Here is a 16091-nt window from a genome sequence, read left to right as displayed (position 1 = left end):
TGCCAGGAGTCCCCAGCCTGAGAGACAACAGGCTGATGCTCAGGAAACCTTTCTCTAATTCCCCTGCTCCCACGCATTTCCTGCGAGACCTTGGTCTGCATGGCTGTGCCTCAGAGCCTGAGGGTGTTGTTTCACGAGTCTCTGGTTTTGACAGCAGAAATGGCTTAAGCTCCTTCCCTCCTCCCACCTCCACAGGGTTAAAGCGAGAAAGAAGCAAACAGTGCCACAGGGGAAGAACAATGAACTACTTTGAAAGCTGGTCTCATTGCCATGGGGCTCAGGAAGTTAGACCCTCATTTTCTTCAGCTGTGAGAGAGGGTTATTACCATCTCCCTATGTTACATGATATAAGATACAAAGGATGAGGACAAACATGAGAGTACAAGACGCTCTGAAGATGGATCTTGCCACATCTTGGATTTGGTAATGATAAATTCCTCCATATCTCTCCTGTTTTACTTGGTGAAATAGGTCAAAATTAAAAATAAAAAAAAAAGCCCATGAAATCTGTTTGCAGCTTGACTTAGGCTCCACTCGCCAGCGGGTAAGAGTGCGCCATTGAACACCGTACAGCCAAAGTGAGGAATTCTGTTATTGTCCAAGTACAGCTCAAGGCTGAATTTAAATTGTCATACTTCAGAGTAGGCTCCCAGGAAAGGAAACAAATAACAACAGATAATCAGACAACAGGCAGAGTTACCAAATGGCCAAAATCAAAGAACAGCTTTTATTGGCCAAAATAACCAAGAAACCATTTTCTTCCAATAAACAAAACAAAACCATAACTGAAATGGTGGGAAATCTTTGCTAACAAAATGAAACACTAACAAACCCCATGTAAACTTAACTGTTTGTCTTCATCCTCTGGAAATATTCCTCCTCCTAAGTTAGTTTTTCTCCTTAACCCTCCTGCACCACCAGAAGTAGGAGAAGAATGGCAAAACTCAAAAGTCATTTAGGACAAGAGAACAAACACACCGGGAGGTACGAGTCTGTCCATTTACACAAATGAAAGAGGCTGTTGGTGTTTGCAAGCATCTTACATGCAATGGATCTGAAATGAGTAATTTCCCCTTTTCTGAAGATACAAACATTTTTCTACATGAATGATAGTTTTGGTGTCTTTTTTTTTTTAAACCCAGGACACAGGTACAGTTGTGGCCTATATAGGTTGTTAAAACTTAGACAATACCTGCAGTTTATCAGCTAACACTTCTCTATTCGGAAACCTTGGTAGTTAAAAAAAAAAAAAAAAAAAATTGGTTATACCGAGTTCTCAAGGCAAATGATCATATTAAAACTCAACATTTACTCATGTCAGTAAAACAAATACCAGCCAGTGAAAGCAGATGTTTGAGAAAACCTTGCTCTCTCTGGCAACAGAAATCTTGGAAGAAAGGAAAGGGGGTGTAAAAAAAAAAAAAAGAGAGAGAGAGAGAAAGTGAGAGGTGTGCCCAGGTGCAATACACCAGTTCCAATGGAGAAATTCTCAGGAATATTTTCACTAATTTCTCAATTAAGGGGGATACATTAACAGAAGCCATTTAAAAAGGTCTGGTTAATAAACAGTTACGCAAATCTGTTCAACTTACTGACATAGGTGATAATTTAAGAAACAAAAAGGCAAAAAAAATCAGTGTCTTAAAAAAATGTATAGATATTTACACAATGTTTTCTAAAACTTCACATGTATCTGCACTGAGCTGCATCTGTGCACACATATTTAAAGGTGCATGAACAGAGACAGCTGAAGCACACCACTGCCAGAGCAGTGAAGCAACATTACAGAACTAATGAGAATTTCAGCTCATGGGAGTTACTGACTGCTATTGCTGCTGTGCACAGAATGGCACTGTGTGTTTTGACAGAAGAATTCCACTGGAAACAGAACCTCCTGCCCTAATCTAGACATGATTTTACAAAACATTTTGAGATCTAACACCCGTACTACACCTTTTGTAAGAAAATAGAGAGCAGCTTTCAGCTGCAGTTCTTCTAAACTACTGTAGGAAGGCTTTGCTAGCATGCTTCCTAAATTGGCAACCATCTGAGGTAATCAATGATGCTGTTAAAATGAGCATCTTTCATTTCTCTCCACCCGCACCAACTGTTGACTCCTTATTGAGTCCTCTGATCGACAGGTCGTAAACCACTTCCTCAATTTTCTTGACGTCGTATTTCAGGCCATCATAACGTTTCCTCAGGGAGTCGTTCTTCAGGTTGAGGAGACGGAAGCCAGAATCCAGCTCATTGATAAAAGTTGAGATGCGGAGAGGGCGAGAATAGTCACCAGCCGTGACGCTGTTCACTGCCAGTCTGGCCTACGAGATGAAGACACCCAGGAGAACATCAGCAGAGGAACCCACCCCAATCAAGTCACTATTCCATCAGTTACTTTACCAAATGAAGCAGTTGTGTTCCAGGCAGTCAGATTATTTATACTTGGATCTACTTTTTTTGTTGACAACAATCCTGGATTTTCAATCAAGCGACTAGTTTAAATCTTAAAATATCAGTGAGAAACAACTCTGGCATAGAGAGGCAGTTTGCTAGAAGTTCAGATCAAGGTGTTGCATGTCATAACTTCCAGGAACAACTTGGGAAAGTTAGAAAACACAATACTTTTTTTCTTAGGTCAGTTTCAATCCAAATACATGCATGAATATCTTCCTTACCAGCTCACTGGCGAGAGTTAATACACCAGAAAGATAGTCTTCAATGTCCAGGTGAAAACCCCGCTCTCGATCAGCTTCAACTAAGATGAAAAACAGTGGTAATCAGGTGGTACCGAAACAGGAGCAAAACCAGCGAGTTGACATTGCATTTATTTACTGGAGCTAATTTGAAATATCAAATTTATGAAATACTACTACAAAATAAAAGTCAGCCTTTTCCTGTATGTGATGCAATTACTGCTTCTTGTCAGCCTTTTGATTTAGCAACTCGTACATCCTCAACTGGATGTGCAACAGGTTATAATTGATCCAACAGAATAACTGAATTTACATCAATATACAGGAGAGGGGGCTGTAGTCTTTTTTTTAGAAAAAGATTTTCCTCATCTTTTTTTCAAATCCTTTGCTCTGGGAGGACACAATTCTCTTGCAGCATAAAAATTTAATCTTTTTTCCACAGTTTTAAAATGCCAAAAGCAAGAAAAATAAGCTCTCATCTTTGTATTATCCTTTTGGTAGATTTACGCAATTTGAATGAATAATCTTCACTGACGAAGAACTTATTAATGAATAAATACTTCTGTTCACACTAGGTTTGCTGATTTCCACCTTCTAAAGAATTTGTTGTTTATATAATGAAATCAAATACCAGATAAATTTTGGAACCTGTTTCTTGGCAAGAAATGAAGTTCTGCTGTTTCCCTGTACCTCTGAAAGCTACAATGTCTAAAAACATCACATGCTTTTTCTCTTCAGTTACAACATTAACTTACTCCCAAGTATTTCTGCGACAGCTTCTCGGGTCACTAATGTTTCTGACTCCAAGTAGACTACAAATGCTGCCAGAAACACTAACCGCTGAAGCACAAACCTCCAGTGCTCATGAAATCTGTTGAAGAAAACACCAAGTCAAGGCATAAATAAGTAACATCTATTACTGGAGAGTTAGGCAACAAGCATACATTATGTATATATTATGTTTTCCACCCTTACACAGAGCACTTTGCAATATTTTTGGCTTATCAAAACGACACCAGCTTAAAGTCATCTCCTTGGTACTCCAGAACTTCACCCCCTGGATACTATGCTGGACACTAGCATTGATTGCACATCTCACACACCTACTCAGTTCATGGAGTTTTTCAGGTTGTTGTGCCCACAAGACAACCAGGGCTTTCCCTCCCGTCTTCCCTCAGCAGATTTGAGCTGACAAGATTCTTGTTCTTTGAAATGTTCTTGCTAGACACTGTCCCCTTCTGGCAGCAACAAAACACAAAGGTGACAACTTCATTTAGTATCTGCAGTATCAAGCAGCCATTTCATGACAGATTTAGAGCTCTGTTTTCAGAAATGCCCCAAACCTAACAACTTAACTGAAATTAATGGAGCAGCAAATGTGCTGCTCCCAGAAAGAAGGGCAGTTCCAATAGAATATAAATTTCTTAAAGTTTCCTTTTTCTTTTTTAAAAAAGTTTCTAGAAAAAGAATTAAATACTGGATATTTTTAGTGAAAAGTTATAAATAGAGGGTTTGAACAAAAGCATTTTTTATCTATGCTGACAAAAAACCTCACACTTCTCTACCATGGTTTACTTTTCAACCAGAAAGAAGCATTCGGCCCATGAACTTTTAAATCATTCTTCCAAAGTAACGATGCCAAATTGCCCAGGCAATTCCCATATCCGTGTCTGGCTGCGTGTGATCCTGCACACCTGTAATACTGATCAGCAGGAAACTTGGTCTTCAGGGATTCCAGCTGGGTTCTCACTGTAGCAAAGTGTTCACGAGCCTTCTGACATTTCTTTGGTACTGAAAAAGAAATGGTGCAACATTCCATACTTGACAGAGAACAGGGTTTCGTGAACAGAGAGTTTTCTAGTGTAGACAGCGCTGTATATGCTCCTTTGTTGTCCAAGATAGTCTGCTGACATTGGAATCAATCTAAGAAATATTCATTGTCATACCAGGAGTCACACAGGTAGAGAAGAAATACTCCTGAGTTTTGGGCTGTCTAATCTGCTCTAGTCCTTAGGTTCGAACTTCAGCCAAGATGCCCCAGTGTTGTTTAAGAATCACTGCTAAACTTACATCATGGATAAAGAACCTGTTCTGTAATGGGCACTGACAGAGGAAAACACTGGAAAGGTCACACAACCTACAGACCCAAGAGGCAACGGGAGATACAAACGGATGGAGGCAGGAACAGAGGAACACAGAGTTGATGTGGTGTTTGTCTGTGGAATGAACCAACGAGCAAAAGAGCCTGGTGACGCGCTGAGCAGGGCGACAAACAAGCAATGCTGAAGGAGAGATGACAAGTAGAGATGGAGAAAGGCTGAAAAAGGTGTTGAATGTAAGACCTCATCTGAGGTAGCGGAGGGGCAATTTCATCTGAGGGTCTGTAAATGTAGAAGAGCTGAGACTATGGCAACAGATCCTGGGGGCAAGGGAGGGAGCCAGCAGGAGCAGTGACACAATTAAAGCCCGATGCTACAAGCTCACCCACGCAGCAACACTTTGGAGTGGCACTGCAGGAGGAGGGACGCAGCAGAGATCAGGTGTGAGCTGGTAACAGGACATTTTTAGTTTTAGCTGTGTGGACAGAGTAAGAGAAAGGGGCTGGCTAGTTGGGTTGTACAGGTGTTGTAAAGAGAGAAATATGATGTTCTGTAGAGCACCCCAATGCAGTGGTTTAGAAAAAACAGCAACAACCAGATCACACGCAACAGAAGCATACTGCACACAGTTGGCCCCAAAGAAAGCACACACACCAAGCAGTGCCGCCAAACGACTCGTACAGTGAAAGTAAAAGCAACTTTTCTTTCTCCATTTTAAAATCTTATAATATTTTTTCTTATCAATCAGAGTTAGGTTAGATGAGGTGCAACATCCCTTCAGGAAACTGCATTTCCTGCTTTTAAGTGATTATTTGAAGAAACTGTCCAATATGTTACACCTCTGCAGATATATGGTCTCTTGTTCACGTACCACCCACTGCCACCTCCTGTTTATTGATACGACTTACAGCCACACTGCATCCACAGTACCAGGGTCTGACAGAACTAATCAAACCAGTACTTCTTAACTGCAGCCTTCTCAGCAACGCTGGTCAAAACCTGACAGGCCCTCCTGCATCATGATGTTTAAACAATCCTAACTTCTATACAAAATCCATAGAAGCCGAATCTGAAAGCTATGATGAATGATTTTTATCAAACAAGCCCTACTAGGAGTCACTTCAGTGTGTTTAAAAGCTACTTTCAATTAATAAAACATTAATTCCATGTTAAAAAAAAAAAAAGGGGGGCACTTAAAAATAAACGCTTCCAGAAGCAGAAGGTGAAAGTGCTCTGTGTGGCAGCCAGAATGAAGGAAATGAGTGAAGCTCACTGACAGCTGCCCTTTGAACACCATCCTCAAACTACAGTCTCTGCCTCAGTCGTGTAAGCTGTCACGTGGCAGCTGGGGACAGAGTAAGGCACAGACTTGCATTTTGGCTTCTGCCAAAGGAACCTGTGACAAAAATGAACAATCTTTACTGTATCATTTCAGACAACAGCACCCCACAATACACACATAACCTCCCCCCAACTTCAAACTATCCTCGTGCATCCTTGCATATCACCACGGATGTTTTGCTAAACTTAACACAACATATTTCATGAGCAAAGACACACTAAATTGACTTTCAGCCTCCGAAGAGCCTACCTGTCACTCAGACTCATGTCAGCTAACAGCAGGCTGCAGTGCAGGCTGCAGCACACACTGCCCTGAACAGCTTTCTGAGCAGTTCTCAAACTCCATTTTGAACAGGGAGCAGAGGGAGCTGAAAAAGAGATCTTCTAAACCTGTTCCGGAGGCTGCTGGCCTGAGGCTCTGCTGGTTTTCCTTCCCTTCCCCACCGCTGAATAAAGGCTACAACCGAAAGCGCTTATCCCACAGCTAAACGCAGTCTTGTGGCTCTGCGCAGGGAGAGACCACAGAGAAGCCGGCACCGTGAAACAGTTGTTGTCTGTGGGTAGGTGGCTGCCCCACGGTAAAAGCGGTTAGATGAAAAACTCAATGACAACAAGTTTAGCCAAGAGGTATTTTTAAGTCCCCAGAGAACCCTGACCCTTCTCTTTGGTATGACAGATTGCTCAGCCTGGTGCAAATCCTTTCCCTGTTTCCACTGGCGCTCTGTTGTCTCCTTGAGTTTTCATCACTGTACCTCAACTGATGATGCAAGAATAATTACAAAGGATCAACCAGCAGGCTGCAGGAGAAAGTCAGTCTTCTCCCACTTAGGCTAGCACAAGGGAGGGGGTACAACAAGCAATGCAGCTTCTGCTGGCAGCAGCACCAGCTTAAACCATCCTCAGCAATACAGCTGCGGTCACTGAGCATCATTAGTTACTCTGTCACCTGTGAACTTGCCATAATTAATAGTATTTCTGCTTTTTTAATTAGTTACTAGTTTATTTATAATTTATTATTTTTATAGTTCAATGTATTTATTAATAGTGTTAATAGTTTTTCTTACATCTTGGAGTAAATAAATATAAGGCTAAAAAATCTTGATGCTACAAAGTCTAGCCAGAACTCTGTTGCAATGAATAATCCTCTCTTTCATAGTTACAAGAGTCATCTTTTATCCCTCTTTAATCTACAAAAGAAGAATCATTCTAGTTTCTTAGTAAAAATGCGGTAACAACTCAAATGGCGAGATGCTGTAGTAAGCCATTTAAGCACACTACACTGCCAAACTACAATCATTATCAAATAAAACTGTAGTCTAAATACGTGACATCTGACAAGTGCTACTTATCCCCCTAACAATCCTTCCGTTAACTGGCATTATATTATTCTGCTGTAAACCTTTATTAATCTAAACATTTATTGACTGACTTTATTATGCTTGTAACTGATGACAAACTGACAGGTCTATTATCATGAGTTAACTCCTAACCTATTAAGCATGTATTCATTATCTTTGGTATTACAAGAATTATAAGCTGATTTATTTATTAACTTTAACTATTCCAAATCTCTTCTCAGACTCTGCAAGTTCCAGGACCAGCTGTCTCCTGGAATTAAAAATCAAGTGAAAATACACCAAGCCAGACACAGGTCTCTACTATTAAATGCTGGAAAGCAACTCCTGAAGTCGATACCCACACAAAACAACTGTCACAACATCCACAGGTTTACTCAGCTTAGAAAATGAGTGTATGCTTGTGTAAATTAACTAATTAGCAGTCCTGATTTTTAGCACTGCCACATTTCCTAAGTAGGTAGAAGTTGCACTTGCCAGCAGAGGTCAAACCTCAGGTGTTGCACGTTGCTAACATGTACCCTGTCAGAGACCAGAGGGATCCCAGGCCTCCAGCACGAGTGTGCTGGTGAATGTCACCAGGCTGGTTACAACCAGTCAGCTCTGCAGATGAATAAAACAGCACCTGGTGAGGTTTAGTCTTCTATTCACCCTTAGACGGTGGCCTGACAGGTTTCTTCCCTTACCAAATTCCTCTCCAGAGCTTCCAGGAAAGTCAGAATGGTTGCTTCTTCTCAGGAGATATTAGTTGACTTGAAAAAAAAGGGGCATATTTAAGGGACCCCCCCCAAACCCTGTTTACTCCAGTAGTTTCACCAGTAAGTTGAAAAAATGGGGATGGGAGAGCAGAAAGAGCACATTTGACATCTAGGTCTGTAATCTTGTTCTCATGCCCTGGAGCAAATGGGTTGGCCCAGGAACATTCTGTCAAGCATCTTGAACAAATTTGGACCGAAAGCAAGGAACCAGGCTAGCTACAACCCAAACCTCAAAAATAGCACAACAATTCCAGTTGCCACTCAAGCATGCATCAAGGACAGCTCCTACTTTATCAGCCTTTCCAAATCCCCTTTGTATTTTGCAACATTAAGCACATTTAATATGCGCGCACACACAGAGCTGGTCTCGTACAGACCTGACTAAAGACCCCCCCCGCGTTCCCACACCATCCTGAACACACCCCGGGGAGTTCAGGATCACGGCTTTTTGGGGGGTGGGATGAAGAGGTGAGGAAGGGGATACAGAGACAAAAGCCCAACAGGTGACGGTAAAACCAGCAGAGCATAAAAATCTTTGTGCGTGTCACTTAGAGGGAAACCTACGATCCAATTCAGCAACCCCGAAAGCAGCACACGCTCTTCTGCGCTGGGGCGGGGGAGCGCCGAGCTGGGGAGGGGAAAAAGGGGAAGGACGGCGCTTCCTCAGGGCGAACGGCAGCTTTTCTGCCCGTCCGGCTCGAAACCTCCCAGCTGCCCCCGCAGCCTCTCAGAAGCCCTCGCAGAGCAGGACAGGCCAGGACACCCCAGGAGCGCCCACGGAAGAGGGGCGCCCGCGAGGGAGCGACCCGCGTACCCCGGGGGTGCTCCCGTCCCCGCCCCACCGGCTTCTCCCCGCTCCGCCGGGGACGGCGGAGCGCGGCGCTACCGCCGGGTGCAGGCGGCCGTGCGGGACTCACTGTCCTGGAAGCCGGCTCCCTGGTGCACGCCCTGCAGCAGCGTCAGGATCTCCCGGGCCGTCTGCTCCAGCGCCTGCACCACCTTCCGGATCTCCTGCGGACACAGGCCGCCGTCAGGTCACGCCGGGCCGGGCCGGGCCAGGCCCCGCGCTCCCCGGCCGCGGCCGCGCACCCACCTCGCGGATGTCCTGGTCGGCGGTGAGGACGCCCTGCAGCGCGATGAACATGTCGCTCACCGACATGGTGCCCGCCGCCGCCTCTGGGGCCTCCCGCGCCCGCAGGGGGCCTTCTCTGCCGCCGGCGCGGGGGGGGGGCTGCCCGGCGCCGTGCCTGACGGCGCCGCGCCGGCCTGCCCCGCGCGGTGCCTGAGCGGCCGGAGGAGGCAGGAGGGGGCGGCGCGGGCGGGTGCCCGCGGGGAGCTGCTCGCCCCGGGACGGGTGTGGGGGTGCGCGTGTTTGTGCGTGTCCGTGTGTCAGGGCCCCCCCTCCCGGTGCCCCGCCGGGCCGCGCGAGGGCCCCGCCGCCCGGTGAGGGCGCCGCGTTGCTACGCGACGTCGTGCGGGTGGAGGCCGGTGGGCAGCGCCGTGCCCCGTTGCTAGGAGACAGCGCCCCGCCGCTCTGCGCCTGCGCGCCCTTGCCGCCGCGCCAGGCCGCGTGCGAGGGGAGTGACGCGCTTCCGGCGGCGGCGAGCGTAGCATGGCGGCGGTGGCGGCCGAGGCCGTGTCGGCGGAGGCGGTCGCGCCGGTACCGGCACCGTCGTTCCTGGCCTTGGAGCCGCGGCTGCAGCGCGAGTTCCAGCAGAAGGTGCAGCGGGTCCGCAACAACCGGGCGGCCAAGGTGAGCGGGGCCCCGTCCGGGGCGGGGGCGGCCCGGCCCGGTCCGGCCTGGCCTGGCCTGGCCTGTGCTTTCCGTGCCCGCCCTGACGCGGCCGCCTTGTGCCCCGCAGGAGGAGCTGACGCCGGGCGTGGTGTACGTGGGGCACCTCCCGCGGGGGATCTGCGAGCCGCAGATGTACGAGTACTTCGAGCAGTTCGGGACGGTGAAGCGGCTTCGGCTCTCGAGGAGTAAGAAGGTAAAACCCCGGCCCGGCCCCGGGCGCTCGGTCTCTGCCGCTCGCCGGGGGAACGTGCCCGTTTGCTCCCTGCTGCTGCCGCCGGGGCCGTGCCCGAGAGCCGACCGCCTTCGGCCGGGCGGTCCGCGCCTCTGAGGCGTCTTCCTCGCACACGCAGCCCGCGGGGTGGGTGCGCGGAGCGAGCTCCTCCCTCCGGAGCCGTCGGCGGCTCCGTCTGTCGTTGCCCCCCTGCCTGCTGCTCCGCCGTCGGGGAAAACCTCGTTGCAGTCTCGGGCGTGGGCGGAGGGGGGCACCGTGCTTCTTTCAAGACTTCTAAAGCGACTGTCGGGCAGGTGGACAGCGTGCGAGGCGTTGTCTCTGGACTGGACTGCAAATAGGCAGCTTCAGCGACAGTTAATGTAGCCCCTTTTATCCCCGTAAGTAGATAAGCTCACGTGAGAAGCGTTGCCAGAAGACACTAATTCAAGGTAGAACGTGAAATGTCACAGAAGAGACTCTGTTTCAGCTTTCTTGTTGCTTTGTGCTCAACAAATTTAACTTCTTCTCATTTCTGGATTGATAATCGCGTTATAATGTTGCTATATAAGCTTTGTAACAACAACAGAACAGCAGCAATGCAGAGCAGCTTTTTTTTTTTAACAAATAGGTATTGGTGAGTGGTTTGTTTCATATGCAAATGTATAACTGTGGATAATGCCATACCAATTTAGGGCTAAATCTGGTGCGTTTCATGATTTCACTGGAATTTATGAAATTACTCGTGTTTTGCTGAGAAAGGGTTATGACTTCGGAAGCAAAAATAATTTTAATACGGTTCTTCGATTATTGAAGCATTGTTACACATTTCTTTCTGTCGCTGCTTGCAGACTGGAGCTAGCAAAGGCTACGGATTTATAGAGTTTGAGTCCGATGACGTGGCTAAGATTGTTGCAGACACAATGAACAACTACCTGTTTTCTGAAAGACTGCTAAAGTGTAAGTATAAGCTGAAGGGTAAGTCCTCTAACGTGCAGAGGGAATTCATAGTTACTTTTGTGGGTTTTTTTGGACTGTTTGGAGAATCTTAGCGGTTTTTTACAAAGTTTCATTCCAAAAGGGTTTTCTGTGAGGCTGAGCTTGTCTTCCTTTTCTTCATGTGTAAAGAACATCCTCAGCAGCCTTTTGGTCGCTACTGCTGTTTTTCGTCTAGGCTGATAATGCTGGTTGTGTAATCGCATAACATGAGGTCTCAGGGAGTGGTGGGGTTTGCTGTGGAAGCAGTTCCTTTGACATGGATATTCTTTGTCATTTGTAACTGTTGCAGCTCCTGTCTGTATAGTTAGACATAAGGGGCTTTTTCAATTAAAAGATTAATTAAATGAGTGAGTTTCTCAGACATGGTGACAGTAACACTTGCTTTGTAAAGGATTAGGAGCTATATATGCATCAACTTTTGAAAAACAAGTTTCTCTGTTTTCTGGGTGAAACTGAAAAAGCATTCTTTTCTTCCATCCATCCATTATCGGTTCTCTTACTAATGAGTATTTGGTTGCTTTGAATCCTCTGTGTTCATAAAATGCCATAATTTTGCTCTGCTGTAGCAGTGGATAATGTTATAATGAGAACCAAATTGCATTATCTGAGTACGTTTGGTGAGAAGAGTAGCTCTGCTATAACTTGATGTCATATGTTTATCATACAGGTCAGTTCATATCTCCTGAAAGGGTCCATGAAAACCTCTTCAAAAACAGTGACAAAATATTTCGGAAACCTTCTCAGCCAGCGGTCAGGCGGTACAATAGGATACGTTCACTTGTTCAGAAGGCAAAGATGACAAAGCGACTGCTGCGAAAGGAGAAACTTTTACGGAAGAGGCTGGTTGAAAAGGGGTTCAATTATGACTTCCCAGGATTTGTAAGTTTGGCATTGTTTCAATGAGTGTTTTATGCACAACATGTTTCTAAGGTTGTGCTAAATACAAGAAAATCGTGTGTTTTGTGTGGAACTGGTAAAAGAGCTGGGGCACAAGGGAGACTTACCTCCTAGAAATTAGTGTGGTGCTGTTGCTGGATTGTGCTGTATGTATGTGTAGGTGTACTTTTAGAGAGGTAAATAAGTAACATCAAAGGGAAGATGTTCCTTTTCTTCTGTTAGTGTAAGCAGTTGGATATTCTGTGGTTTTCATGTTTGTCTGCAGATCACAGAAGAGTGACAGGGGCTTTGCCCAAGCCCTGTGGGGGGAGGCTTTGGCAGGGTAGGTATTTGAAGGCAGGTCCCAAGACTAGAGCTTCCATCCATTAACCCTGCCTATGTTAACCAAACGTGTTGCTTGTTTGCAGAGTGCTTGGGTGAAGTAGTTGAATTTTAAGCAATACTGTGTAATATGGCATTTTTTAAAAATGCACAGTAGCAGCTTTTTTTACATAGCTTTGGGTGTTTTTATTCAAACCAGATCCCTCTGTGGCACTGTAAGTCATTTTATTAATTCAAACCTAATCGCTGTAGCAAGGATTTTGTAGTTATGAAGCAAAGAAACCTAATAGACCGTTAAGTGACTGTTTGCATCTTCACACAAGGAAGTTTGTAGTGATCCACCTGATCTGTCTTGCTTCCTAGGCTGCACAGGAGCTTTCCATAAAGAGAAAAAAAGTTAAAACATCCAAGAAGTCAAAACTGAACATTTCTTTGAGCAGCCAGGTAAGACTGAACAGTCCTGGTGGTGCCCAGCACCACGCCCCACCGTTCACACTGGGGCAGATGTTTCAGGTCTGCAGCTGGTTTCTTTATGTTAATTTCAATACCCGGAAGGTATTTGCTCGAGAGATTTTTATGCCAAAAGTAGTGCCTTTGAGACAGATTAACACTCTTAAGCAGGGGAGGGTGGTTTGATCCTCTCGGTTCTTTCTCCTGTGGGAGTATTTAGGAGCAAAGGCTTCTGCTCAGCGTGTTGAAACTAGCAGTGCTTGTCCCAAGGTGCGTCCAGGCAGCGATGTATCTGCTGTCAGCCTCTGCTATGCAGCACTAACTGGAGGCTGGAGAAACACAGGGTGCTGGGGACAGTCACCTAAACACCACCTACATCTGTGCTTTAAGCTGGTACAAAATGATCTTGCTGGCATCCTCCTGTTGGTCTGCACTACATTATAATACCAGCCTGCTTTGACAAAAAAAGTTGAACTGTTAATACAGTCTAGTGCTAGTGCTGTCTCTCTCCATTTACATACTATACTGTCCCTCCTCCCTCGTGGTCTCCTAGGATGGTATTCCAGTATTTTGAAAACTAAGGCCAGCTAAAACTAGCAGTAGGATGAAAGGAAAGCTCAGGCCATCAGGGCTGAGATTTGGGGCACTGACAGTCTGAAAAGTCTGTCAGGCATTAACATTTCTGTTTTGTTTTATCACTGTTGTGAGTTTGGTTTGGTTTGTTTGTTTTTTTTTAATGTTACTGGATTTACTTGTGATAATTGGGACAGGGCTGGTTCTGAGCAAGACAGGATAACTCATACATTCAGTCAACTGAGTTCTGAGAACTCACTGAGAGAATGAAGCTGGGATGTTTCAGCTCAGTTTTGGGCCTGAGTGTGGCATTTCTGTATGCCAGTCTCAAATACACTTTTTTTTTTTTTTAAACTGATTCTTTTCTTCTTGGCTTTCTTAGTGCTTTGAGTCAGGAAATACAAAGTTTAGAAAGAAAATGTGCATAATGATGTGTTAGAAAATGTGATTTAATTTACACTTGCCTTTCACATACACTTTTTTGAAGATGACACTTTTGTCTGAAGAAATACTGTCTACAAAAATAGCTAGCTATAACAAGAAAACAATTTTCCCTAACATGGAAGTTCTGAAGGAGAGCTGGACTGAGGTGCCTTGTGGTACCACAGAGGCAATGACAACTTTTCTCTGGCAGATGCTTTGCAATGAATCATGTTTTTCTGATCTCTTCAGGATCCTACTCCAGTCTGTACTCCAACAGTGCTCGAGCGCCGGAAAGCTTCTCAGGTGGATGATGACGCAGAGGACAATGAAATAACTCTCAGACTGCCCCCTGCCAGTGTTAACAATGCTGTGCAGAGACCAAAGAAACATCCAAGAAAAAGACCGAACCTGAAGAAACAGAAATAGGCTTAAAATTTTGATGGCTGTAGCTGTGTTTTTCCTCAACTCAAAAACTGGTGAGGTGGAGCTTCTAGTGGTTCTGCTGCCCTGGCTCAGTTCGTCTTGACTAGACTGTTTCAGCCTTTCCTAGGCAAGGAATCTATTCACAAATCCTCCCCCTCCTGCTTAGACATCAGGGGACCTATGGTCTTCTCTGCCTTTGAAGATGTTCTTCACTTTGTGCTCACAAGCGCCCGTGCTGTGACATGCCTACAGTCGTGCCAGAACCTTCAGTTAATTCTGTATCTTGGCTCTATCACTCACTGTTTTGAAAGAAAATGTGAGGCTGTCCATTCAGAATTTGCTGATGCGGGCTGTATCTTACGTTTCTCATTAATGACAGGTTATAAAAAAAAAAAATTAACCATTTTACAACTGTGTTGGCTCTTTGTAGTGGTTCTTCTGTTTAACTGAATGTCTGCGTTTTGTGCGAGTTCTCACATAGTTAGACAAATAGAGGTGCGGGATTTTTTTCCCCAAGGAAGACATACCTTGAATTTCATCTCCTGTTTGTGATCAGTCAAGATCTGCCTGTACTGTCCAGGGCAGAGGCAGAATACCACGCTGCCTGAGCAAGCCAGTGCCTTTTAGCCTTGCTTTCAGCACTGACTGGGAAACTCGGCCTTTGACAGAATGTGGAGTGGTTGCAGAGGAGGACTTGGAAAGGACTGGGATTAGGAGGGTGGTGAGAAGAGACGGAGGAAGATGGCTGAAGTCACTTGCGTTCAAGATTCCCATTCCTTTCCCTATGCAGGCAAAAGATTTGTGTTTGAGAGTGTAGCCTACTGTGGAGGATGTAGGGTGACTGTTCTGTTGGCTGGTGGCTTAGCCAGGGTCACAGCTACGCTTTCATTCCTTGTGCACTTGTGTGAAAAGCATTTCACGCTGCAGAGGTTCCAGGTGTGCATGTACTGACGTACCGCTTTACCTCTGGGCTGACCAGGCAAAGGTAACTTGGTAGTTCTCTGGGGTTTTGTGTGCCATAAATGTGCTGTTGCCTGGTTCAGAAAGTGCTTGAGGACTTGCAAAGTGTGGCTGCTTTTAGGGGGACTTCTTGCTGAACTGTGGAGAGGAGCAAATGGTGAAAAGTAGCTTATGTGCAGCTGTTCTCGGAGTGAGCAAGGCTTTTTGAGAAGATGCAGTCTGGGTTGTATTAGGAATTCTCTTGTCCTTTGGGCCCTGCAGTATCTTCTCACTGTATTTTAGTTTCACTGCCTGCATGAAGCAAGGATATCATCTTCTGCTTCAGGGGGTGCTAAGCACATCGCAATATTGTGATAAGCCTCTGGGTGGGTGAGCCAGGAATGGGAAGGCAGGGTTTTGTTAACAGTAGTACAAGTTCAGAGAATTGAGTGTAGCTTTTTGTCGTGTGTCAAGATTTAGTCTTGTTGCGACATAGCCTGTCGTAGCTGACTGCAGATAGCCAGTCCCATTTGAAGATGCAGTTTGACTGTGCAATAGGAATTTGGGTTATATTGCAGATCCGAGACCTGCAGAAATTCCAGTTTGGGTTTTGTGGCATGCATTTAGTCTTGATCTTCTACTGTCTGAGATGAAACACTCTCTATTGCTGTTGGCTGTAGGTCAGGCTTGGCAGAAGGTTTCAGAGGAAAGCGCAGGTGATAATAACCGGCTGTTCAGGTAGGTGGCTGGCAATAGTGCCTTGGCTATTTTAAGACTCAGACTCCTGGCAGAGAAATCTGAACCATTGGCCTGGCTA

The 16091-nt window shown here is 45.6% G+C and overlaps 2 protein-coding genes across 2 annotated transcripts; one reads left to right on the top strand and one right to left on the bottom strand.

Annotated features, from left to right (window-relative positions):
* Positions 1 to 709: 709 nt before the first annotated feature.
* TSN (translin) lies at positions 710 to 9574 on the bottom strand. The gene is made up of 6 exons (XM_075028780.1): positions 9340 to 9574; positions 9164 to 9257; positions 4388 to 4484; positions 3449 to 3564; positions 2676 to 2755; positions 710 to 2321 (listed from the first exon to the last, which is right to left on the bottom strand). Exons 1-6 carry the CDS (start codon positions 9403 to 9405, stop codon positions 2085 to 2087), a joined length of 690 nt encoding a protein of 229 aa, XP_074884881.1. The 5' UTR covers positions 9406 to 9574; the 3' UTR covers positions 710 to 2084.
* A 245-nt stretch (positions 9575 to 9819) lies between these two features.
* On the top strand, positions 9820 to 14749 carry NIFK (nucleolar protein interacting with the FHA domain of MKI67). Its single transcript, XM_075028779.1, has 6 exons — positions 9820 to 9999; positions 10109 to 10234; positions 11101 to 11209; positions 11916 to 12127; positions 12830 to 12910; positions 14162 to 14749. Exons 1-6 carry the CDS (start codon positions 9859 to 9861, stop codon positions 14336 to 14338), a joined length of 846 nt encoding a protein of 281 aa, XP_074884880.1. The 5' UTR covers positions 9820 to 9858; the 3' UTR covers positions 14339 to 14749.
* Positions 14750 to 16091: the final 1342 nt, after the last annotated feature.

The sequence above is a fragment of the Buteo buteo genome, chromosome 5, assembly GCF_964188355.1.
Source record: "Buteo buteo chromosome 5, bButBut1.hap1.1, whole genome shotgun sequence".
NCBI lineage: Eukaryota > Metazoa > Chordata > Aves > Accipitriformes > Accipitridae > Buteo > Buteo buteo.
The sequence above is the reverse complement of the archived record's forward strand: the minus strand, read 5'-3'. Positions and strand labels throughout refer to the sequence as shown.